We start from the raw sequence: 25,126 nt of genomic DNA, 5'->3' as shown, positions 1-25,126 counted from the left end.
AGGGCCCAAAGAAGATCCTACAAATCCTTTAAGGTGCTTTAAAAACCTTAGATAGACAGGATCCTGTAAATTACAGACAAAGCTTGAAACTAATTTTGGGTGGGATAGGGAAGGGCTTTTTATAAATTACTAACAAGGCCATGAAACCCTTCTCTACTATGTCTAAATTTGGATTTAATATATTTTTGGTTGGTACCAGCCATAAGAAAGCAAGCAGTGGTATTTGGTGCAGTGCTTAATCTCAGTTGCCACTAGGTCTGTTCTCTAATAAACCACTGGTGCTTTAACAGAGCATATTTGTTATGCCTGCTAGATTTATCAATGCTACTTTTAGTAGAGGCAATTGAGTACAAGATTTTCACTATTTTTCAGGCATGATGCAAAGGTACTTTGTGGATGAATGTCGATGTCCTCTTGGCAGGGAATGACACACTGAAGTAGTAGCCAGATTTGTAAAGATGGAGAGGTAGCTGACAGAATTACAAAATAATGGAGGTGGTCAAATGAATCTGGTGTTTGGAAGCTCTTAGACAGCTTAGTTGCATCTTCAAGTACCTAAATACCATTATAACTCAACCTTTTTTAATGCCTGGTTCATGTGACTGAGTGCTTGTAAGTATTTGCTGATGCAAGTTATGGCTGACCTTCTAACTTTGTGGAAATACTAGTCATCTTGTAAATAATCATAGATATAAAATTAAAATTAAAATAAGACAAAATGTTTGAATAACAAACTGTTCTGGGAGTGCTGATGAAAACAATTATTGATGGTTTGCATGAAAGTACAGTGGGGAAAGTACAGTGTCTATTTTCCAGCAGCCTTTTAGTAGTAACCGTAGAATTTAATTTCTTTCAAAAGGGGAGAGTTACGTCTGCTCATCTGACAACTTCTTCAAGAAGGTGGAATACACCAAGAATGTCAACCCCAACTGGTCTGTCAACGTGAAGACATCTGCCAACCAGAAAGCACCTCAGTCTCTGGCCAGCAGCAACAGCGCCCAGGCGAAGGAGAACAAAGATTTTGTGCGTCCCAAGCTGGTGACCATCATCCGCAGCGGGGTGAAGCCCCGGAAGGCAGTGCGTGTGCTCTTGAACAAGAAGACTGCCCATTCATTTGAGCAAGTCCTCACTGACATCACCGAAGCTATAAAATTGGAGACAGGAGTGGTCAAAAAGCTGTATACCTTGGATGGGAAACAGGTAGGAGATTTTACAGATGTTACATCTTTTTCTTTCTCTTACCTTGAGGCTTTGCTGACTCAGAGCAATTTTTGAAGTCTAAAATTAAGCCAAGATGATCACTGCCATCTGTTCTCTTAGAAGTAGGACTTCTCATGTCAGTGGTTAAGTTACTAAATTTTCCCTGATATTAATTTCAAGTAAAGAATGTAGCCAAAGGTCTGAGTGGAGCAGATGCTTGTCCTATGTGCCGGCGTGCGGTGCGTGTCTTCTAGACCAGCTAAATAAATAACATGACTCACAGCCAGCAGCTGATTTGGCTCTGGAGTAACTGCAACAACTCTCGAGCTTTGGCTTGACTCAATCAAAATGTGTTGCTTGACTTTCCTTGCCCTCTGATGAAGGCTTGCTAAGATCAAGTAAGTGCTCCAAGCATGCTCTTCTGGTCAGCAGAAAAAACATGGAACTGTGTTGCATCTTCTTGACTAAATGCATGAATAGATAACATACAGAAAGAGTCAGAAGTATTTAGTGGGTCATCATAATGTGCTTTATGTCTCCATGTTCCCGGAACTGAAGGAAACATCTGTCTCTTGTTAGCAGCTACACAGCAATGAGCCATTTCATATTGCTGTATCTATGAGAACCCTCAAAGGAATGTGGGGGATAATCTTTAGAACTGGGAAGAGCTAGATTCTTCAAGCACAATTCTGAGCTTGATTTAACAGTTCTGTCTTCTGTAATTGAGGAATGATTTTATTTTTGTCACTGTTTTCCTTGCTCCAGATTCTGCAGTGAGGCAGTACAGCTCTTGTGTGGATTTGGAAACTGGCTATTCTAGGGATTGATGCTATTGCTTTAAATTAATTCGTTGCTGTCTCTGGAGAAAATTATTCAAGTGCTGGCTCTGTTTGGTGAACCTTCAGACTTTGCATATGAAAATGTTCATCCTTCCAACCCCAAATACAGGTTCATAAATTGTCTTGCACAGTCCAGATGTAGTGCCTGGGAGCTGAAAGTAGCATGTCACTCTACCCTGTCTGACCTTTTGGTGCCCCTGACCATGGAAAGGGGATTGGAACTAGATGATCCCTTCTAAACCAACCCATTTTATGATTCTATAATTCTTGCTTTTTCCCAACCTTGGTATCCTGCACATTAGTTAGTAGCTGGTTCTAGCTTCAGATATACAAAATTCTCATCTGCCTGTCAAAGCTTTCCTTTCCACTTGTCTCCACCCAGCACTTTTCCTACCTAAAAGGTATAGTTTTAACATGAACAGGTGACTCTCCAGCTACACTATCCACAGATACAGTGGCATGCTGTAAAAAAGCAGTGATATAGGGAATGTACTGGAAACCTTGGAAGAGACTGGGGAGTGAGGAAGGAGAGAGTTAAATGATCTCTCCTCACAGAGGAAATCATACATGGGCACAGGATTGTACCTGTTGGATGACAGCAGATTTACAAAGGGTTTAATAAATGGATCTGCTCTGAGAGCAGCTCCCTGCTCATGCTGTCACACAGAGTACCTTTGCTCTCACAGCTGGGAATGAGGATTTTATCTGAATCTGTGAGTGGCCTCAGTTCTTTGAGAACCACTGGCATTTGGGAAGTGAGATGTTACTTTGGATGGTGTGCAGGAATAGGGATGTTCCATAAGCTTTAATCAAAGTATTCTCTTCCCCTTTTAGTCACAGGAGCAAGTGCTGATTCACCTTCTGGCTGGAGAGCAAGACCAGCCCATAACCTGACCCGAGCTTGTGGCCTGGTGCCCAGCCTGTGAAATTGTGTTAATCCCCAAGGGGGATTTGGGAGATGCTGCTTGCTCTCAAGTTACAGATTACCTGGAGTAGTGCTGCTGTGGGTTAGCAAGGGGTTAGTGCTGCAATTTGTTTTGGGAGAGACTGCCTTGGACAGAGCTACAGCTGAGCAAAGGTCTCTGCAATTTAGCAGGTCTTACTGCAAACTGTTCTCCATTGCAGGCACCACACCATACATGACTCTTCTTGAATCAAAAAATAAAAGGCAATCTGGTTTTCCTCCTGTCAGACTCTGACACCTCTACAATGAATGAGGCCTTAATTCAGTGCTGGTTTGGCTGGGGCAACTTGGCAATTTCATCGGTTTTTGTTGCAGAAATGCGATTTTGAGTAAAGTCTTGAGTATGAATATCACATTCAACTTGTTTTGCTGGCTTTATAGTTCACCATTTTATGAAATGTGATATTTCATTGTGTGTTGGAGACACTACTGGGAGTTTCAGTATTTGCATATGTACAGCCAGTATTGCAGTTGTTGAAAAGATTTTGTGATTTGACAATAAGGGGATGTTTGATATCTATTTGCAGCATCAATTACTGTCGAAGCTTTCTGAACTTGTTTCACCAAGGCTTTGTTTTTATTGAAAGGTTTCCTTCAGTGTTTGGTTTTTTATTATATCTAAGCTTATTTGAAATTTTCCACCTAAATGTGTTCACAGAGTTGAGCTTCTGCTGGGGGTGCAGTACTTGCTGTCAGGGTTTCCATGACACACTGCTCCATAAAATCTGACCTCCTGACATGACATTAAGGGGTTTTTATGCATCTGATTCTGACATTAGAAAGAGATTACTGAATGCATAATTCTGACAAACAGTACTTTATTTTCAGGAGAAAATATTCATGCAAAAATGCAAGCTGCTTGAAGCTGAAATACTGACAAGAATCCTGACAGTCTGTCTCTTTGAGTGTCATCAGAGGCACGTTACTCCCTCTGTTGTGAAGTGATAGAATTTACAAAAGGAACGTACAAAGGAAAATCATCCTTCCTCAGTCCATGAGCTGGAATTGATGAGGGGAGATGATTATTTTATTTATAGGCATTTACATAGTGCTCATCAGCAGTGTAATCAAGATGCTTTAGAAGTACAGACAGTGGTGGCAATGGCAGAGTGGTGTGTGAATAATTACTTTTCTATGCACTGCAGATCTGCTGCAGTTGGAGTGAGAAAGCAGCTAATTGAGAGCTGGTTGGGCTGTGTTTGAATAAATGTAACACTCAAAATGACAGTGAGATTACATTATCCTAATAAAATTTTGTTTCTTTTTATGTCTTAGGTTGGCTGTAAAAATATGGCCCCTGAAACTGCTAAATTAGCATCTTGTGTTTAAGGAGTTTATTTAAGTTGGTCTTGTGCATATTTGTGCTGCCTTGTGCCTGACTGTACTCAAGATCCTTCCCTCCTTGGAGCATATCATCCCCTCCTCATGGACACCCCTGAACTCAAAAGGGGTTTCAAATGATTGACCAAAAATGAGTTGTGTCAGGGAATCACAATAGAGATTTAACTTTGGAACTTTCATGGACATATGAGTATAGGTCATGGTATAGGTCAAAGAATCCAGTGCATTAAACAAATGCTGTAATGGATAAAATTCAGTGGTCAGTTCCACAACTACAACTGCTGTTGTGCTGAGATGGGTAATATATATATAATTAAAATACACATATGCAGGATTTAGTTTGGTCAGGTCTATGGATCATATTGGAAAGCAGTTGGTTTGGTACATTCTATGTCCTTTTTTAAACTCTTAGTTATATCCAGCGTCCCAAATGAGTCTGGATTCCTGAGAGCACTGGCTGCTTTATAAACACATGATGACAGTTTCTGCCTTGTGTCATTAAAAAACCAAATTAGAAAACAGAATTTGAGACTGGGGTGAAGTTGCATTTGGATATTTTGAATGCATTAGTCTGAAGCAGACTTTGCAAATGTTGTATAGATTTACTCTCCTGCTCCTGCTTGAACTTCTTTCTCAGGATGGTGTACAATAAGTCAGTGTTTTCTGGCAAAGAGGATGTTGTTTCATCACTGACAGCCCAGTTCCCATCTGCTTTCTGCACCTTGTTTTGTAAGTGGGGTCTGTCTGCCTTAATTCCTGCTTTTAAGAAATTATCTGTAGAAGTTTGTGTCTACTGTACACACTGAACTTTTTTTTCTGCATTGTATTTTATTCCAAGTTCTATGAGTTGTTCAGCAAGTATATGAAGAGGTGTAGTAACAAAAATCCCTGTTATACTCTGGAGTGATAAAAATCCATGAGGTGTGTTCAGTTGTACTTTAGTATTAAGATATTTTTTGTGGTATGAAATTCCAACTTGTTCTCCCTCTGATGTATTTCCATGTCTTAATTCACTAAATACCCCATTCTATGGCCCTTCAATTGGCATCACCAAATAAGCAGAATAAGGTGATGTTCAGAGCAGGGAGGGCTCTTATGCTCAGTTCCACATGAATATAGATATTCTGGTCAACAAGCAGGGAACAGACTGTGGGTTTAGCCATAATAACATGCAATGATCTCTTCTGGCCTTTGAAATCATCAAGCACAGGGAGAAGTCACACATGTACTATTCATTGGCTGTTACCTATTCCAGACAGAGTGCTGCTGTTCCATCTGAGTGTTAGCTGCCTCATCAGATGAAATTACATACATTTCCATATGTCAGGGCATGTGTGACTGTGCTCCCCAAAGAGTATTAAAATGGTCCCCTCTAGCAGCCTTTGCTTTGATAAGGATATCAAGTGGCAGGTGATGAGTGAAGTTCATTCTCTGTTTGCAAAGCTGATGCCAATTCCTCAGGGGCCAGCCCACCTCTCCTGGCCAGGGAAGAATTTGCCATTTCATTTTATATTTCTTGCATTGAGGAAGGGCAGTGGCCACAGAGGGAGAAGCAGGATGACTAAGCTCACAACAAGCTGAAGGTTGGCACTTTGTGAGAAATAAGTTGATAAAGCATCTCCTAAGTACTGTAATAGCAGTAAAAATCTTCCTTAGAAGCATCCATGCAAGTTACAATGAAGAAACCAACCAAACTTTGGAATTGCTGCACTGAATATAACCTAGTGTTTGGAAATAAACTATTAAAAAATTCTAGTCTGTATACCAGCAGTGGCTCAAACTCTGTCAAGACTCTGTCTATTGATTATATTAATGGAATTGCACCACTGAGACATAAAACAAGGTTTGTACCAAAATATAGAAAAATGCCTCTAATGGCCGTAATCTGTAATTGGTGTTCAAGAAGGTGAATACCTCTGTGATGTAGCTAAGTATCATCTGCACTGCTGAAAGATCAGAGGGAAACTATTCCCTCTGGATCCCTGGAGACAGTTAACTTACACCCCGAGGCATGAGGTTTAAGGGTACAAAGCAAGCAAATAGGTTTGAGTTATTGCACATGTTGAGGGGGATGATGTCAGAACTCCTCATCCTTGTAAGACTGGCAGTTGGCTGGCCTTTGGGATACTGAAAAACTACATTGGAGTAACTCCAGAACAAAGTGGTTTCATGTACTTGTGTAAAGCTGGAATTTAGCTGCAAAGCACATGGAAGGCAGGAGCAGGAGATGGGTGCAAGTGTGTTTGGTATCCCACCTTCTCACCAGTTGCTAACAGGGGAACAGCTAATCCCATCTTCCTCCCTCCCTGCTGCACAAAGCTGTAACAACTAAACTTCATCTGGTTTGCATCTCTTTCTCAGTCCTTTCCCCTCTTGTTAACTGCTGAGATTTGCCAGGCCTCACATAAACCTCCCCTTTTGATTCCAAGAGGACATGTCTGCATCTGAGGCACTGGCAGGGGAATGGTGCAGGCAGGATCTTTGCCCAGAGCTGCCTCCCCCAGCAGATCACTCGAAATGGGGATTAACTCCCAGCTTCACTCCTGCTCAGGGCTGTTGCAGACTGGTCCAACTGAGTGTTTGCGTGAGATTACCCCTCTCTAGCAGCCATGTGTCATGAAGGAGGATTAGTAATAATGTATGGACTGAAGAACTTCTGAACCCAAGTCACTTACAGCACCAGACAACACAGCCTAGTTCTCTATCTTTAGGGAGCTCTTAGTCTAAACTGTAAGTTCAGCACTGTCTTATTCATGCAGTGACGAGACACCAACACAGACAAAACCAATTAGTCCACAGGTATCCCCCAAGGATTTTAGCATTCGCTGGAATGAATAAGCTGAGCTTCCATGAATGTGTATCTAAGTACTTATGATAAAATATTCAGAAGACTTCCTGAGATGTTATTCAGAGACCTTATGCCTATTATTTTCTGTTTCCTTGGGTCTGTGGGCCACAGAATCTGGGTGAAAAGGGGTCTGTCTGGAACACTGTGAATCCTAATTCCTGTACTTCCTAAAGCAGAAGCAGGCTGATCTCAGCAGCTAAAGTCCTCATTAAACCTGTTCTCTTTTGAGCATTGAGACTGACCTGGTCACCATCAGTGTCATCTCCAACCAGCTCCCCAAGACACGTAGTGACAGTACTAGGGGAAATGGCTTTAAACTGTTAGAGGGCAGGTTTAAATTATATATTGGGAATAAATTCTTTATTGTGAGAGTGGTGAGGCCCTGGCACAGGTTGCCCAGAGAAGCTGTGGCTGCCCCACCTCTGGAAGTGTTCAAGGCCAGGTTGGATGGGGTTTGGAGCAACCTGGTCTAGTGGAAAGTGTCCTTGCCCATGACAGGGAGTTGGAAAGAGATCATCCATAAGGTTCCTGTCAACACAAACCATTCTGTAATTCTATGCATGGATCAAGGAGGAACAGCAGAGAAGATCATCATCTTGCAGACTTTGCTGGCTTTTTTGCCATTGCTTTTCCTCAGCCTCAGTTCTGGATGAGGTGCCGTGGTCCTGCCTGTCATCTGCAGGGCTTTGGTGCTGTGCATTCATTGGCACGTTGCTGTTATGCAAATACTGACTGTGGTGAAAATCTGTGGTGAGTTTGTTGTCCTCTGAAGGCAACCAGGCTACCAGTCCACAGTCAGACTCCAGAGTTGTGCTGCTGCTTGCTGGATATTGTTGATTTTCTAGTAACATGAGTGTTGCTAGTGGCCATGTACTGACCAAGCCCCACATGAACACCTGCTACTTGTGTCACAGATGGCAGGCTGTCAAAATTATTGAAAGATGCAGTCAGATCTGACCTGGTGACTTAGAAGTACGTGGCCCCTATTACTGCATCCTGGTGCTATTCACACCCTGAAAGAGACGTATGCTAAAAATTCAAACCTCACTAGCATCTTTATTTTAGCAGCTCACTCTGTCATACAGAGTGACATGTTCCCTTTTCACTCTGAATCCCAAGAGAGAAGAGGATTATTCACTGTAGAGCCAGAGGGTTTATCTAGGAATAAATGGGCTGAAAATGAGCAAGGGAAATAAGGTTGAATATCAGGAGCTAAGGACAGGCCAGGAATGCTTTGTAGTTTTGTTTTTCATTCTGTTTGTATTATCCTTCAAAACTCAAGTTTCTGGTTCCTTTTTGGTGCTCTGGTAGTAGTTCCACAAGTGTGAATGGGAGTCTCTCCTGCTCTGAGAGGAAGCTGGTTACTCTGAAAGAGTTCTGAGCAAGTGTCTAACTCAAGGAGTGGACTCTAGTAAATGTCTTATTTCTTTTGATCACCTAAAATAATCAAATATTTGTATTTTCCCTGTTTGTAATTGGGGAATGCCTTTCCTATTCTGTTGTGTCAGGGTCCTTAGTCTTAGGCTGTGAGTTGGCAGCATGTACAGTATGTTTGCTCACTTCTCCCTACCTGCAGAGGAGTGAACATCCCCCTGAATTCACCTTTGTGAATGAATATCCCCCTGAATTCACCTTTGTGAGAGACCTCGAGAATCTCATGGTGTTTGATCCCATATTCCACATCTTGTTGCAAGTTCCACTTGTTCTTGTCTGGCTGAAACCACTTCTTCTTTTCCTTTCTCAGCTCTTACTGGCCTTCAACCAAAAGGCTGTTTTCACTTGGTAGCAGGTAAGTTATGACACAGCTCATACTCACACTTTTCTCTAGGAAGAGCCTGTACTAAGTGAGGGTAAAGGCAAAGAGCCAAGTGACAGAGTCTGGCAAGAAATGGTGTGCAGAGCTGTCATCCAGCACAAAAGTATTTCCTTCTTTCTTGTCCCTGAAACTGCCCATGGAACTGAATCAGTGATTATTCATTTTTGTGTGTAGTATCTGTATCTTGATGGAGCTTAAATAATAAGGTAATGAATCCATATTGCAAAGGCCCCAACCTCAGTGTGAGAGGTTGTCAAAAGCCTCCTCATTTTGTCTTTTGAACCTGGTGCCAATGTCAGTCAAAGGTCTCTGGGACAGTGAGGGAAGGAGTGACAGCTTTGCTCATGTGCAGAGGAGAACAGCCTCTTTCCACCCTCAGTGCTGCTAAGGATGACAAAAGATCCTGGCACAGAATTGTATATAAGTGTGTATAAAGGAGGGAAAAAAGTTGGCTCCAGTCCATCCAGATTTTCAGAATTGGCTAAGGTAGACTTACATATGTGGGGAGGTGCAGAGAGAAGCCAGGAAAGCTGAGGGCTATTTCAGTGTTCAGGGCTCCTCAGGCTGCAGCAAATCGATTATCATACAGAGCTGGAATTGCAGGCCTGCTCCTGGAGATTTGCTCAGACTGAATAGGAAAAAATAAGCAGGGCTAATAACCAGAGCATTCACTGCTCCAAGCCATCAGACACACCCTCTCCCCTGTGAACATGCAGCCAGGCCTTGCTGAATGTTAGTAGATGTGTAGTAGATATATTTTAATAGCCTGTACTAACAGATACAGTTGTGGTTCCCTGGTTAACAACTAGCAGTGTGTACAAGAGTCCACACATGTATTTCTGTCTGTATAAAGACATTTAACTAAGTGCTGTAGAACAAAACAGCTCAACTTGTTGTCTAAGCAATCTAAACTCTCCCCTTAGTTAAAGGATCCCAGGGACTATATTGCTCTGACAGTGATTTTTGTAAGTCATGTTATTTTTTTTCTATTTCCCTCACCCTAAAGACCAGAACCAAAGACACTCCTTACTACTTTTACCACTGCAGTCTTGAACTGCACTTTGAAAATATTTGTTTACTTTTAAATTATTCTCTGAGATAAATACAAATCTCATTATTATTATTAACAGTGTTTAAATTGTCCATATAATCTAAAATAAATAGACAATTAGTATGTATTCACTCAGTGTTTTCCTCTCATTTTTTATCTTGAAAAATACTTCACATCTAGTATTTTTCAGATGGAGCAGGTATAAGATATATCCTGCCTTCACTGAATTTTTTTTCCCAAGTAGGGGACTTAGTTATGAACAAAATGGACAAAAACCAGACAAGGGGAAGATGAGATAATATGTACCATTCATTAGGAAGATTTTTCAAGGGGATTTTGCTTCTGTCAGAACTGGCGTGAGAGGTCAGTCCTGCCAGTCCCCCAGGTCTGAGCTCTGTTATCTGGAGGACAAGGAACACAGCGAGCTTTATTGGCTCCACAGGAGTAATTATGCAGCCAGTGAGCCTTGGGGGCAGCAGGGGAGAGCAGGACTCCAGCTCCTTCCTCATGCTCCCCTGCCCCCACCATCTGCTCTGTGCTGCTGATCTGGTGCTCAGTCCCCTGTGGCTGCAGGACCCACAGCTCTGGTTCTGCCACCGCCTGGCTGTGGACAGTCCCTGGTTGTGGCAGAGCAGTTCCAGCAACCACCTGAAACACCTCGCCATGCTCACTGGGAGAACAGCTTATGGCTAGAGATGTTTCATTCAGGTTCTCTGAACAGGAAAGAATAATTGGTTTAGGAAAGCACTTTATGGTGCGTGCTTGATTCTGTGAAAGAAGCATTTCCTCAAGCTGTTGCTGTGCCCCTGAACTCTTGACATAATCTCTTGTGCCCTTCCTCACTCCCTCATGCCCATAATAGTGTTAAAGGGACTGGAAATGGTGACGGATGGTACCTGTTCTCCTCTGTATGTCTGACAGTGAAAATACACCAGGAAACTCAGCCTCTATACTAGATAAATCAGCTGAGAGGAGAGATAATATTGTGAAGAAACAACATGGCATAACAGGGTTGCACCATGCAAAACAACCTTTCTCCCTGCTAATCTGGATATATAGAATATTAGAAGAAATAAAATCATATATGGGAGACAGCTAGTGGACACTTGGACTTCAAAAAATCATGAGGAAAGAGAGGGTCCTACAAGAACCTGTGAAGGAACCTGAAGTAGTGATAAGAAGTGAAAGTATTATCACAGGTGGGAAACAGGCTTAGAAGAAGAAACTGGGGTAAAAAACCCTTATCAGATTAAAAATTAAGTAACAAGATACTTGATCAAAAATTAAGTATCAAATAATTTTTATTGTTTTCTTGAGTGACCTGGAGGTGGAAGCGCTTGGTGAAGATGATGAAAGAATAGAATCATAGAATCATGGAATCATAGAATCGATTGGGTTGGAAAAGACCTCCAAGATCATCGAGTCCAACCCTTGGTCCAACTCCAGTCCATTTAGTAGATCATGGCACCCAGCGCCACGTCCAATCTGTGCTTAAAAATCTCTAGGGATGGTGAATCCACCCCCTCTCTGGGCAGCCCATTCCAATGCCTGAGCACTCTCTGTAAAGAATTTTTTTCTGATCTCCAACTTAAATTTCCCCTGGCAGAGCTTGAGCCCATCGTGCCCCCTTGTCCTATTGCTGAGTGCCTGGGAGAAGAGACCAGCCCCCACCTGGCTATAACTTCCCTTCAGGCAGTTATAGACAGTGATGAGGTCACCTCTGAGCCTCCTCTTCTCCAGGCTAAACACCCCCAGCTCCCTCAGCCTCTCCCCACAGCACTTGTGCTCCAGTCCCTTCACCAGCCTTGTTGCTCTTCTCTGGCCCCGCTCCAGCACCTCAGTATCCTTTCTGAACTGAGGGGCCCAGAACTGAACACAGTACTCAAGGTGTGGCCTCACCAATGCAGAATTATGGTAGTAAAGAAAGTTGGGAGACAAGTGAGAGACTTGCTGAGATGAACAGGTGGTATAATGGATGAACGTAAATGCAGAGCAGCATACACTGGAGTAAATTGCTCTTATTTTTAAATTAAAAATAACTATTCTGCAGAGAAAATTGGTCTTGCTGAGACAGGCTAGTAAATAATATCTTAGCACAGAATCAAAACACCATGATGAAGCATATGGTATGCATTCAAAATTCAGACAGAAAGGAGCAGCTTTTTAAAATATTGCTGTATTCCATTTACCTTTCCACTTCAGCTCTGCATTTTCAGATGTGTCTTGGAATATGGAAGCAAATAAGGATCTTCTCCAGTGACTGTGCTGCACTGCAGCCCTCTGCAATGTTCTCATCTTCTGCTGAAGCAGATAAAAGGGGTGGGGAAGCTCATGCAGGTTCTTGGTGATTCTTGTTATTGTGGTGTAACAGGGACTTCGGTGAAGCACAAAGCAGGTTACAAATGGTTAGAGAGTGTATACTCTGGACTGCTGAGTTCCAAATCACCCAGACTTACCTGGCTCTTCATAGCTGCCAGTCTTGGTATGGTTTTGTGGCTGCAAGTGCAAACCTGGGAGTTTGCCTGTGGCTGGGATATGGAGGTGACCTGGGACCCAGGTGACCTTCCTTTGGAGGTCCCAGGCATATAGATATGAGAAGATGTTGGGAGAAGCTGCAGCTGTAGCTCTGCAGATGGGGAATACCCTCACTTCCCACAGCCAGGTGACATATTATGCCACTGCATGGGATGTCTTAGTGCCATCTTTTGGTACTTTAAGGGGATTTATAAGAAAAATGGGGACAAATTTTTAGCAGAGGCTGTTGCAATGGGACAAAGGGTAATGGTTTTAAACTAAAAGAGAGTAGATTTAGATTAGATATCAGGAATAAGTTTGTTATGATGAGCGTGGCCAAACAGTGGCACAGGTTGCTGAGAGAAGCTGTGGCTGCCCCATCCCTGGAAGTGTCCAAGGCCAGGTTGGATGGAGCTCTGAGCAATCTGGGCTAGCTGAAGGTGTTCCTGCTCATTGCAGGGGGGTTGGACTCGATGCCCTTTCAAGGTCCCTTCCAACCTAAACTATTCTATGATTTTATGGTGGAACATTAGAAATGGATTTGTCAAAACTGCATGGAGTGATCTTACTCTGCATTAGGGACACAAAATATACAAAATAGAGTGCTTGCAGAAGTTTTGCTTTTGATGTGTATATACTTGTCCATTCTTCAGTCAGGTATGTTGTGCTGTAGAGCCATTAACTCAGGATTTGTAACTTCCCTCAGCCACTTTTTTCATAGGCACTTTTGCAGTCTTTTTATCTTCAAAATAATATCACTGGAGTGGAGAAAAAAACCATGCCACTCACCATTCTTGTACACCACCCAGTATTAACAGGAGCCCATAAAATATTTTAATAATGGAAAAAAGCAAAAAACAAGTGCAGCCATTTCAACTTTGTCAAGAATTTTAAACTTAGCAGATAAACTGCTTGCAGAGAAATGCTAAGAAGAATTTGCAGACAAGCAAAAATCTGTGTGAAACCTTAAACCTGAACAGCCTTCCATCACGGAGCTCAGCTTTAGCCCATCATGAACCAAACTTCCCTTTCTCAAATGAGCAGATATCAGGAACCTTATCAAGTGCTGGCAGGCTGCAGGATTACATGTAAATTAAGTGTATCAAAGAGTCAAGTTAGATAGCCAACATCAGGAACTAAGAATGTTATTCTTGCCTACTTGAAAGCCCTTCATAATGGATTAGAAACAAGAACTTACATTTCTTAATACTGATGCTGAAAATTTTTAATGCTGAAATTCGAAGTGTCTTTTTACTTCTAGTGAATTTTAATATTTTGGGAGTAAATGGTTCTGGGGATTTCCTTCATTTTAGACAACTCTAGTCACAGCGGGTTGCAAAATGATGTGTACATTTCACAATCAAAATGAAAGCCATAAGGCAGAATTTTGTATAAGAGACTCGACAGAGTTGTTGACGAATGTTATTTTTAGCACTGTAGAGCAACAGAGATCTTTACAATCTTGGCATTTCTTGCAGTTTTAAAATGGAGAACAGCTTTTGAAATGTCTGCTTTTATTTGAATTTTTATCAATATCATGAGCTTGTTCAGAAAGTTTTTGCACTGCTCTTGGCAGCAGGTACTGATTTAGTGCCCAAAAGTGCAGAAGTTCTCAGTTTTACACTGTTCCTGCACTAGGCTTTTCTTCCAGAAAAGAGATGTTGTAAAAAATGCCATCTGATCCTAATATTCATTGTTTGGGTTGTTTCCAGTTGCGTGTGTGAACTGTTCAATGAAGTGGACAATGGACAGCAATAAGGAAAAATAAAGTTGGGTCAAAAGTGCACTGAGCACTAATCTACAGCCCCCATAATGTTAAATACCAGTGAAAACCAACTTGTTTTTTTTCTTCTAAGCATAACTCACAAAGACCTTCTTTCTCTCCAAACCAGAAGAAGGTAGTTGTTACAGGAAATATCTTATGTCACAGATGAGAAGCAATGAGCTTCAGGGATTGCAGAGTGGGTCTCGAGGCTCCTGGCATGAATCCTGGATTCAGCTGCAGTGTGTGACTGAGGGTGAGGCAATTAATTTAGTGTTTTCAGGCAGGGGTGCTGTGACACATTTAAACTCACAGGGAGGATAAAATGAGTTTGTCAATTTGTCTTTAATGTCCAAGGCAGAAAGGTTTTCACACATCTATGTCTTAGCTGGTTTATGGTAAAACAGAAGAGGCCTCTTTTTTAAGACAGCTGAAAACTGGAGGGATTATATGGTTCAGGGATGGGATCAGAGTTTCTCAACCTTCCCTAGGTTCTGCAGGAAGAATATCTATTACCAATTTCTAACAGTTTTCTAAGAACTGGCACTGCTATAGAATCAGTAATACACAAAGCACAATTTGAATGGTCATTTAGCTCTCCATTTTTCCCCTCCCATTTTATTCATTCCTGCCTGTGTGGATGGGGATTTGCCTGTTTGCTTTGCTTTCCTTGCCATATTGTTTCAATTATCAGACAATCTTTTTTCACCTCCACTTGACTTACATGTGGGTTTTGACTTACAACTGGGACAATATAGTCATTCTGGCAGCTGTATCAGGGGCCACCTTCTGCTGCTTTTTGGACCACCAGCTAAGATTGATGAAGAATACTAAATCTCAGTAGCATCATAACAGGCTGAATCCCTCTTCTTTTCATTACATCCAGATAGAGTTTACAGAATATTTGGTTTTACTCCTGCAAGGGTCTGCCTTCTAAAACAAAATAAGCATCCGGGTTCTGCCCCCTCAGTGGGAGAGATCTGTTGAGGGTGATCTCTGGTGCCATATTTAGGCAGGACACAAAGCAGAGATTGATTTAGTCCCAACCTTCACATGTGCTTCCTTTCCATAAGTCATGCTTTCACTTCTTTTTTGTAGACTGGCAGCTGCAAGGGCTGGTTGCTTGGTGACGCTCTCAGCAGCACAAAGAGCTCTCAGCTGGGAGGCTGGGGCTGTCTGCCACAAACAGCTGGGATAATTTTATTTGTCTTTCTCTTGTTCCTGTTAATTGCAGGGACCTGAATCAAAGTCAACATAATGGAAAAGGGAGCACCAGCAGATACTATTTATGGCTTCTTTAACATCTACCTTTTTCTTTCTGAGTCAGGGAAGCGACAGCAAGTGCCTGAACTGGCCTGTTATTTCGGAAATGCAAGAATAAAATTAAAAGACATGATTTCCACTGCTGGTTCAGGCAGGTTTTACCAGGTTCTATATAAAAGCAGCATGTGAGACAGGGATTTGGATTTATGAATCATTGTTCCTTAATCCAGTGTGTGACTGCCTGCCTGTTCATTCTTTGTAATAATCCTGAGCTGTGCAGGTCACATCTATGAAATGGCTATGAATGGCTTCTCTATCTCAGAAGAGTACACTGCTCCTCAAATATGTCATTTCTAGTCAGGAGTTAACTGGTTTTGGGTAGTTTAATTATGCAAAGGGCTACCTGGTAACCAAACAAGTAAACCCTAACACTGAATATTTCCAGTGCACTGATGAAACACTCACTAACATGGATAAAATGATGTATGAATGTACTAAGGACCTGCTGTTAAACTCAGAACCAGAAAGTGATGTTGGTTTCTGCATTTTCTTCCCTGTTCAAAACCCCTGAAGTGCAAAGAAGTATAACCACCTTTGGAGAATTTGGGCTGCTGTGCTCCTAGGGCTAAAATCAAGGAAGACTGAGGAATTTGAACTGAAGTGGAAAAGTATCTGCCTACCACAGTGCTAAACTCTGCATGCAGAGCTGCTGAGGGGAAGGACTAAGTTGGTGTGATCTTCTGATCTGATTGTGAGCATGAGGACTTTTACTGCCTCACTTTCATAGCAGGGTTGTAAGGGACATTTGGGGGTTTTGGACCTTTTTCTATGTCCACATGTCCGCACAGGGCCATGTTACATGAACCAGTTCAGCGGAGAGACAGCAGCCCAAGTGGCTTTGTTAAAAAACACACGCTTGAGCTATAGTCTCTTTTTCTGACCTGACAAACATTTTGTCACTCTAATAAAGGTACTTATGTCATAGTTTCATCACTGAGCTGTTGCTTCTCAGGTAATTTTTGTGTGCATGGGTATTTACATAGATTTTGTTGATTCCAAGTCTAGCAGTTTTCCTCCCCGATTACTTTCCAAAGTGCTGCCTCAGATGTAAATGTATCGAGACAATAATCGGGGCAATCCTGTAGCTCATGCTTTGGGGTTTAGAGTGATCACTGAAGGGATCAGGAAGGAATTGGCCTTTCCAAGCAGCATCATGCAGAAAGATGTAAGCACATTTGTGAAGGAGGAGCTTCCCTGTCTTCTGAAACGTCAGCTGTTAGCCCCTCACAGAGTCTGCATCAGCCTGAGCACACCGACCCATGAACTGATGCTCTGTGTCAAATCCTTATGTAAATGCAACAGCCTAATCCCCTCGCCCTAATAGGAATTTCACACCTAAATCCTTGTAGTGTTCAGGGGCAAAGATATTCCTACTAGGCAGTTTGACGAGTCCTATTTTGAGAAAAATCACTGTATATAAGTTTGTGAAGTAGCAAAACTGTAGTCTCTGATTTGTAAGGGAGACTGAAGCATGTCACTAATAAAAGTGAGGGGATTATGATCCTAAATTGTTCCTGGATTTCAGAGGATTTGCCACTCCAAATGAGACCATTAGCCTACCAAGTCCTTAATTTTGTCCCTGTCTGACTCTTTCCTTTAGCTGAAAATGCTCCCTGGGCAATAGAGTTGAGTCTGTAGGAATGGGAGGAAAAGGATTCCCTGCTGGGCCCTGCAGCAATCCAGGCTGTGCCTTGCAGCTGGGCAGTGCTCACTGAGCCCTGGGCTTCCACTGCCCAAGTTGGAAGACGTGTCCATCAGTGCATGTGGTGTCATTCTGAATAAACCTGTAACTTACATTATTATGTAACCTCACAGAAGTATTAAAAGGCTGAGGTATCCATCCCAGGGCCTGGGAAGTGCTTATCCTGTTCTACACAGGTATGTATTAATCTCTCAGTCACAGAGACATATTTCCTGCCAAGCTACAGAGCCTCATCCAAAGCTCCCTGAAGAACATTTCCACAGGCCACAGCCTCTGATGGTCCAATGTATCCAAGACCTTCCATGACAAGAAGACCAGCACTGTTCCTGAATTGCCACCTCTGAAAATAAGGATGCACCAGGGTGTTTCATGTCACAGCAGGGAACTAATTGCATTACACACAGAGGCTCCTTTTCTCAGCCTCAGAAGGCCCATGTCTGTATCACTTGTGCTCCTGGTTGTGTAGTTAATTGTGGGTGCAAATCAGGCACCTGAATGAGCTGCTATTGCCTGTTTTGAGATGACTCTTCATGCCAGCACAGACAGGGTGGATCTCAGTCAGCTGCAGATTAACCACTAAGCCAGAGCACAATGTGTGTGCACAGCTAAACAAGCAGCAGTGGTTAGTTGGCCATTTGGAAGAAATCTGTCTTCGTGTGTCCTGTTATTTCCATTGCCAAAGCTTTTCCAAGCCAGCCTTTTGTTGTAGTTTATTTCTCTCTGCAGAAGCTTGTTGCTCCATGCCTGCTCTCTTGTTGCAGCTCCAGCCCCTCTTGGCTGCTCTTTGTTTGCCCCGTTGTTACTTGATGCCGCAGTTTGGACTTGCTTCTCATGGATGCACCAATGAGGCTCTTCAACATTCAGGCCTTTATATCTATTCAATGCAGAGTCCATTCTACTAGCGCAGCCCTTGGAGCATTTGCATCCAAAATGCCAGCACACTGAGTCAAATCTGCTGCTACATAAGAGAGTCTGCACAAAATAAGGCTTGATTTTTTTTTTTTTCTCCAGGCCAGCTGGCTTTGGAAAGTTTCGTTCTTTGTAACTCTGAATACTTGAGTTGTTTTTAGTTGTATCTGACTGTAGTTCACTTAAGCTTTTGTGGCTTTTCCTTAGGAATGATATTATTGTCCCATCTAGCTCCTGTGGAGCAAGGACTGGAAAACCCACTTCATGATAAACTATAATTTAAGAGTCAGCAATGTTGATGTAGCCAGAAGTGCAATTTTGGAGGGGAAACTATTACCCTGTTATTTAAATGCTTCTGTCATTTAGAATAAACCACTCTATAACAGCAAAGGTCACAACATCCCCAAGAGCTACTTTTATTTTGTATTGTTTTACTCATGTCTAGCATGGAGTTAGTGACCTGTGTGCATTCAGCCCCACAGAAGGGCTGTCTTCTCATACAGATGTCCCTTACCTGGCTTGCTTCAGTTTGTGACATTAAGCAGCCCCTGAAAAACCTAGAGGCTGTGGCAATAGTCAAGTCTCTGTGTGGATTCCTTGCAAATGCAGCCTTTTACTAATGGTTTTGATAATTGCATATCATTTTTGCAGCCTGACTAAAGCAATTCTGATATTTCCTGTTTCTGCTGCCCTGTGTCAGCATTTTCTGATACTAAAGGTGCCTAAGCAGACTGTTTATCTCACACTCACCATTTTATATTTTTACCACATACCTAAGCCAAAAATTTGAAATAATTTAACATAAAAATTATGAGAAAGGAAAAAGTACCTCATTGCAGGTCAGGCAGAAATAACAAACCTCTGAGGTTTCTTCCAGCCTTACTGGGTCTTGAACAGAGCTACATTTCATCTGTCCCACCGGCCTCATCAGCCAGGACATGAAGGAACTGGACCAGCATTCCCTCTCTCCTACCTTTCCAGCTCTGATCCTCCATCCAGCACTTCACCAATGCTGCTTAAGCTGTCTTGAGCTGTCTCAGCACTCTCTACTTGTTCTCCCATAAAAATAGTGTATCCTGCTGTTGCCTCTTCCTTGTGTCATTGTACCAGATTTTAAATGGTATTTGCAAGACAGAAAATATCCAAGCTTAGGGAGAAACTAAGCTCTGTACCACTCTGCAGGTGAAGACTTTGGCCCAGACTGGGAACATCCCCAGAGCCACAGTGAAAATTCTACCTCTGTTCTCAAATGTCTTAATTCAGCCACCAGCCAGGCTTTGACAAATTCTGTGGCCAGGTCAAAGCTTCCTACCTTGGCTGTCCGATGGAAAGTTAAACCAGTTGCAAATGCTGATTAATGTAAAGGATATTGCAGGTAGTACGTGACTGATCGTGGGTGTTGGTGGTGTAGTGATGTTACCAACACGGACCACACTGCAGCAGCTGCTCCGTGTTGCCTTGCATTGCTTCTCTGGACAGAAATAGGTTTTTATTGTTTCTATCAGGCTACCCTGCAGTTGTAAGAGTAAAGAGGGATGTTGAGCTGGATTCTCAGCCTATGCCGCTGGCCTTGCTCTCAGTACAAAGCAGTTTGAGCTCCATCCTCTCAGGGGGATCCATAGTGGTGTGTGTGCTGACAGCAGCTCCCAGGGGTGGTGTGCCCCAGGCAGGTGCAGCGCCTCTGAGATCACTGGGACAGCAGATATTCAAATAGCCACTGCTGCACTGTTCAGTGGGACCCAGGGCACATCTTGTGCCTGCCAGATGGCACAGAGCAGGTCCTCATATAGCCCCCACCACACTCTCAACTACTTCAGCTGTCTCCTTTCCATGTTGTATTCCCCTGGTCATGGCACGTCAGTAATGCTGGTGTCAGGTCACAGGGACTCTGACTGGTATCATTTGGGCACCATGCCTCAATATTTGACCCCCTTCCTGATCAGCTAACTACCTCTGTGCTGTTAACTTCATGTGAGAGATGGGAGGCTGCATCCTCAGCTACATCAATTACCAGTTAAGTAGATTTGTAACACCTAGGCATGATACTGTAAGTTTTTATCCCATTTCCTCTTTGCAACAGGGAGGAGGATACTGAACTCTCAGTGGAGAGCTGTAAAAGAATTACTTGTGGGCAGCACCCATGTAATTGATGGCACAGTGGTAGATATGCTATTTCTGATGGCACTCAAACCAAACATATTCCCAAAGCACAGTGCGTGCACATCTTCAGCTTGCAGAAATCCATTAACAGGGCTGGTATGAGTTGTCTGGCTGTCACATTTTGGGTTATGTTTGCAAGAAACCTGTTTGAAAAATAGATCCTTCTTAACCACAGGATATCCTCAAAGCAAGATTTTGAGATGCTGTAAATGGGAAAGTCTGAGGTGCTGTTTGCAGAGGAAGAACTGATATAAACCTGGAATGCTCTATTAAAAACAGTGCAGATTTATTGACTTACACTGGCAGATAATCTGTTCCTAAAGCTGCTTTTAAAACTAAAGCAATGTAGCTCATATTGTTTTCCCTTGTCCTTTCTGACAGTGTCACTTCTGTCCCTTGCTTAAGTGCTAACAGTTTAAAAATGTATTTGGAAACGGTGTTCAGAGGATTTTGAACATGATACCGTTATTAGGAGCGTTGTTCTGCCAGTCTCAGAAATTACCCAATTTCCTCTTAGGGCAAATCTGCCATTTATCCACCCAGACACCAGATTTCACCTCATGAAACAACCATTACTATTTCTCCTTGCTAACTAACACCCAGCATCTGAGCTCCAGGCGGTAGATTCAGTATCTGTCTTCTGCAGAGGAAAAACAGAATATGCAGAAGAAAAATATCTTCTAATTTATCCAACCTGAGGAGCTCAGAATAATTTCTAAGCAGCTGCACCCCTGTAGCACACTTCCCTCAGCAGAAGGAGAGGTGAGTGCATTCAGGCTGCCCGGACTGACCCGTGCAGCATCTCCGTGGAGATGCAATCACACATCCCCTCCCCAGCCTGCGAGAGCCGGCAGCAATGATGTAACCGAGCTCCCAGCACATCCTTTGTTTGAGGAATTGCTTCAGCTCAGTGGAAAAGCTGAGCCACTTGGGCTGTGGCAGATGAGCAGCGTTTCACAGGAAAGAAAAGAGCACCAAGAAATAACTTCTCCTGTCTGCCTTAGAAGGGAAATTTTCCTCAGAGGTGCTTTCCTAATTACATTGTTTTCATTCTGTTTGTGCTGTTGGCACATGTCTGAGCTGGACTGTGAGCCATCCAAGCTCCTTCTGTCCAGAGCATTCCCTTTCCCAGGACGCAGCCCCTTTTCCTCTGCTGAGTCAGCAGAGGGTGAGACAAGCACCTTTTGAGATCCTACTTTGCCTCATTAATTTACAGAGTGTTTACTATAATGTACTAAACACAGACTGGACCAGTGAGGCAATACTGGGGGTCATATCAGAGAGTCTGTAAGCAGAACTGAATTTTATCAATCACACTGTTTGATCTTGTAGGTCCCTTCCAACTCAGAATACTCTGTGTGTGTGATTCTGTGTCTGTTTATGCTCCAAAAGACAAAAGAGACTTCTGATTCCAGGTTCCCCCCACTCCTTTGGAGGTAATTTATAGACTTTTTCTTTTACACACTGGGAAGGGTCTGCTTCAGGTTGCACTTGGCTTCTCTGCTGTACAGAACTCATTAGCAAGTGTGTGTCTTGGTGGCAAGTGGCAGGTGAACTCAGCCTGGTCAGAGGTGGGCGAGGTAGAAATCCACTTATTCTGCTGAAAGAAAAATAGGAAAGTGGTTGACTAGAGAGGATGAGGGCATTGTATTGAACTTCCAAATGTGGATATGTGTGCACCAAAAGGCTTCATGTGACTGCCCCAGAGCCCTCTCCTGTAGCAACAAGCGCTGCAAATTGAGGGCATGGCCCCATTTTGATTGTTTGTAAACTTGACACACTTGTAATTTAGCAAGAGATTTAATCCTATTAGTGGTGGTACTTGTTTATTGCTCAGCTGTCCACAGAACCCCTGATTTCCTGTCTTCCTTTGCAGCCTGCCCTCACTTTATGTTGGTGTAAATGATTGCTCAAAGCCTGGGGCTGCAGGCAATGTGGTTTGAGAAGGGTGCTGGTGTTGTGAGATCCCCAGAGCTACCACAAATCAGAATTGAAACCAATACAGGGCTCTTCTGCCTACCTATGGTAGAATTGCTCTGGAGATAGCCTTGATTCACACAGGCCATTTCCAAGATGCTGCACCAATTTATATTAATATGGTTGGCTGACAGGTCAGCAACAAAAGCTTCCACATGTGGCTATGGAGGGAGACAGGTAAAGAAAGACACATTTTTGCACACCCCAGTGGGCAGAGAAGTAAAACATATGTCTGCACGGGTGAATGAAAGGGTGCTTGGAGGTTATGCTGCCTCCTTCTTGCAAAAAGAAAGAAAAAATTTTAATGCTCCGATGGTCTAAATCCAGCATGGCCAATGCATGTGTGCTACACTGGAAAAGTTCATCTTCTTGTTTAGCACAGGAGGGGCATCAGTAGGGTCCAAAAGTTTATTTCCTTGATTATAAGAGGTATCCAGTTTGATTACTATTTCAGCCATATCAAATAGGTCACCTGCATTTGCTTGCTACAGCACATCTCAAGTCTGAAGGGACTTGGGCAAAGTGAACACTTGCTCTGCCAAGGGTTTGCTCACCAGGGAGTAAGGAGAGTCAGCACAGCCATTTTCTTTGCATCTGTGTCTATGGATCTGTGCTGCTCTAAGAATCATCACAGGCAGAATTGTAACAGATACACCAGTTAGAAAAAAATCTGTAGGAGGCAAATATTCAGTGCCTTACTCACCTAGTTTAGTGAATTTGGCCAGATTCTCCTCCCTCTTACTTCAGCATTTATATGAAATTTGTGGACTGAAAATTAAGCTCAGACACAATTTGGCCCTTAAACAGCAGTGATGTAGTTCAGTTGTATGAGAGAACCCACATTTGCCCCATGGGGTGATGTTATTACAACTCCTCTTGCTTTCTATCCCTGTCTTTCTCCCTAGAATGAGTATGGATATTGAAGTACACAAGTTACCAGTGCATGGGATTTGGACACTTTTTTTGTTTTGGTATCTCTTCAAAAGAAAAAAAATAGTGTGGGGAGTTGTAAGTGATGCAAATTACAACTGAATTCAAATTAGTCTTGTTTATTTGCCTGATGTAATGGAATAAAAAGTTCAGTGCATCTGGAAGGCAACAGTGTGGAGACAGAGTATTTGTAATTAAACTTGCATATGGCAAAAGAAGTGTTATGGAAATCTGTGTCAAAATAAGGGTAGTGTCAAATTAGGCTCAAATTCAGTATTCGCAGGAGCTAAATGGATGAATTTAAGTTAAAAATTTAGAATTATTGTGATTACTGTGGTTACTCTGGGTTCTTTTTCCAGACAGTCCCAGCAGGCGGCATGAAAGATTAAAAATTTTAGTGTGAGGACACAGATAGAGCTCTGTCTCCTGCAGGGCTTTAGAGTGGGAAGTCCAGGGAATATTGGTGAAATGGAGAAGCACTTGTGATGCAGTTCAATATAGGATGCTCTGTGAGTTTTCCAGCCCTCAAAAGCTGAGTGGTAACAGATTAACACATCAACAAACTAAACTTACTTTGGCCGAGAGTACCTTTAAATTTGGGGGAAAAAGAGCACCTTCCAAAACAAGCAGTTAGACAAGCATAAGAATACTTTAGGCACCTCATACTTGGTTAAGCAATTCAAGGGCGAATGAGACCAAAATCCATGGAAATAGAGTACACTTGGGGAATAGTGTCAAAGAAATCTTGGTGCTGGATGTGGGAGATGTTGCTGCATCCTCAGAAGGCATGTTACCAGTGCAGCTCAGGTACATTACAAATGAACCATGTTTTGTTGTCCTTGTTTTAGGGATAAGAAGTGATCACAGGGGTCCTCAAAGTGGCCAAGAGCCCTTCCCTTGTTGATCTCTCTTTGCTTTACACCCTTGGCTTGTTGAGGTCAGCCAGCAAGTAGGGACAGCTGAGAGAGGACTTCAGCATTCCCCTTCCTCCTTCCCCAGCTGAGTGATCCTTTCCTACACCTGTCTCACTTCCCCTACTAATGTAGTCTCATTCTCTACAGTACTTGGAATGTTTATTTCTATTTTTCCTTGTCAATTAAACTAAACTCCCAACAGCATTTCCTTAACTGCTACACTGTGTGCACTCCATACCTGTTCAAAATTGCTCTTCCTGGACAAAGCATGTAGGCAAATTTCATTTATCAAAGTAAGGACTTTGGGGAGAGCACAATTAATCTTCACTTATCCCTGGAGAACCTCGAGGTGGAAATGGGACTGTTAGATGTGAACAGCTGAAATAACTTGATTTTTTTCACAGCCCTAAAATGGACAAAGAATTCCTTGTGGGAAAGATGCATGTGGAGAGTACAAGATGAAAGAAGAGGGCAGGAAACAGGGTGGTGACCTGAAGCTTGGGGTCATTTCTTGCCCCAAGTGTGGCTGGTTAGGAGACCCCCTTTATCATTAATCCGTCACAGGGTACAGAAGGATTTAAAAGAGTTGGACAAGGGAATTAGCTAAAATGGAGTCAGTAGTGCTTTGTCAGCATCCTTTGCAAACATTGGAGCTTGCTGTTCATCATAGAAGAGTACTAAAAGATGCTGTTCAAGCTGTTTTGGTGATAAGTGGCATAACCTTTTATTGGGAGCATCTGGAATGTACAGGGAGTGTCCTGGCTCTCCTGATCAAGTCTCCTGGCCACTGGAATAGTGGATGTCTGGTTGGGTCTCACTGAGGCACTGCCTGTCACCTGCAGGGGTGCTCAGAGGACACCACAGCACAGTGTCTTC

The 25,126-nt window shown here is 42.8% G+C and overlaps 1 protein-coding gene across 2 annotated transcripts in view; it reads left to right on the top strand.

Moving 5' to 3' along the window:
- Window positions 1–25,126, top strand: part of DCX (doublecortin) — a 70,674-nt gene that overhangs the window by 11,428 nt on the left and 34,120 nt on the right. For both annotated transcript variants that reach the window (XM_071569685.1, XM_071569684.1), the window contains exon 3: window positions 860–1,200. In XM_071569685.1, coding sequence (XP_071425786.1) covers window positions 860–1,200 — 341 coding nt within the window. The remainder of the gene's footprint in view (window positions 1–859; window positions 1,201–25,126) is intronic.

This window comes from Pithys albifrons, chromosome 14, assembly GCF_047495875.1.
Source record: "Pithys albifrons albifrons isolate INPA30051 chromosome 14, PitAlb_v1, whole genome shotgun sequence".
Lineage (NCBI taxonomy): Eukaryota > Metazoa > Chordata > Aves > Passeriformes > Thamnophilidae > Pithys > Pithys albifrons.
Note: the sequence above shows the minus strand (reverse complement) of the source record. Positions and strands in the feature narration are given on the sequence as shown.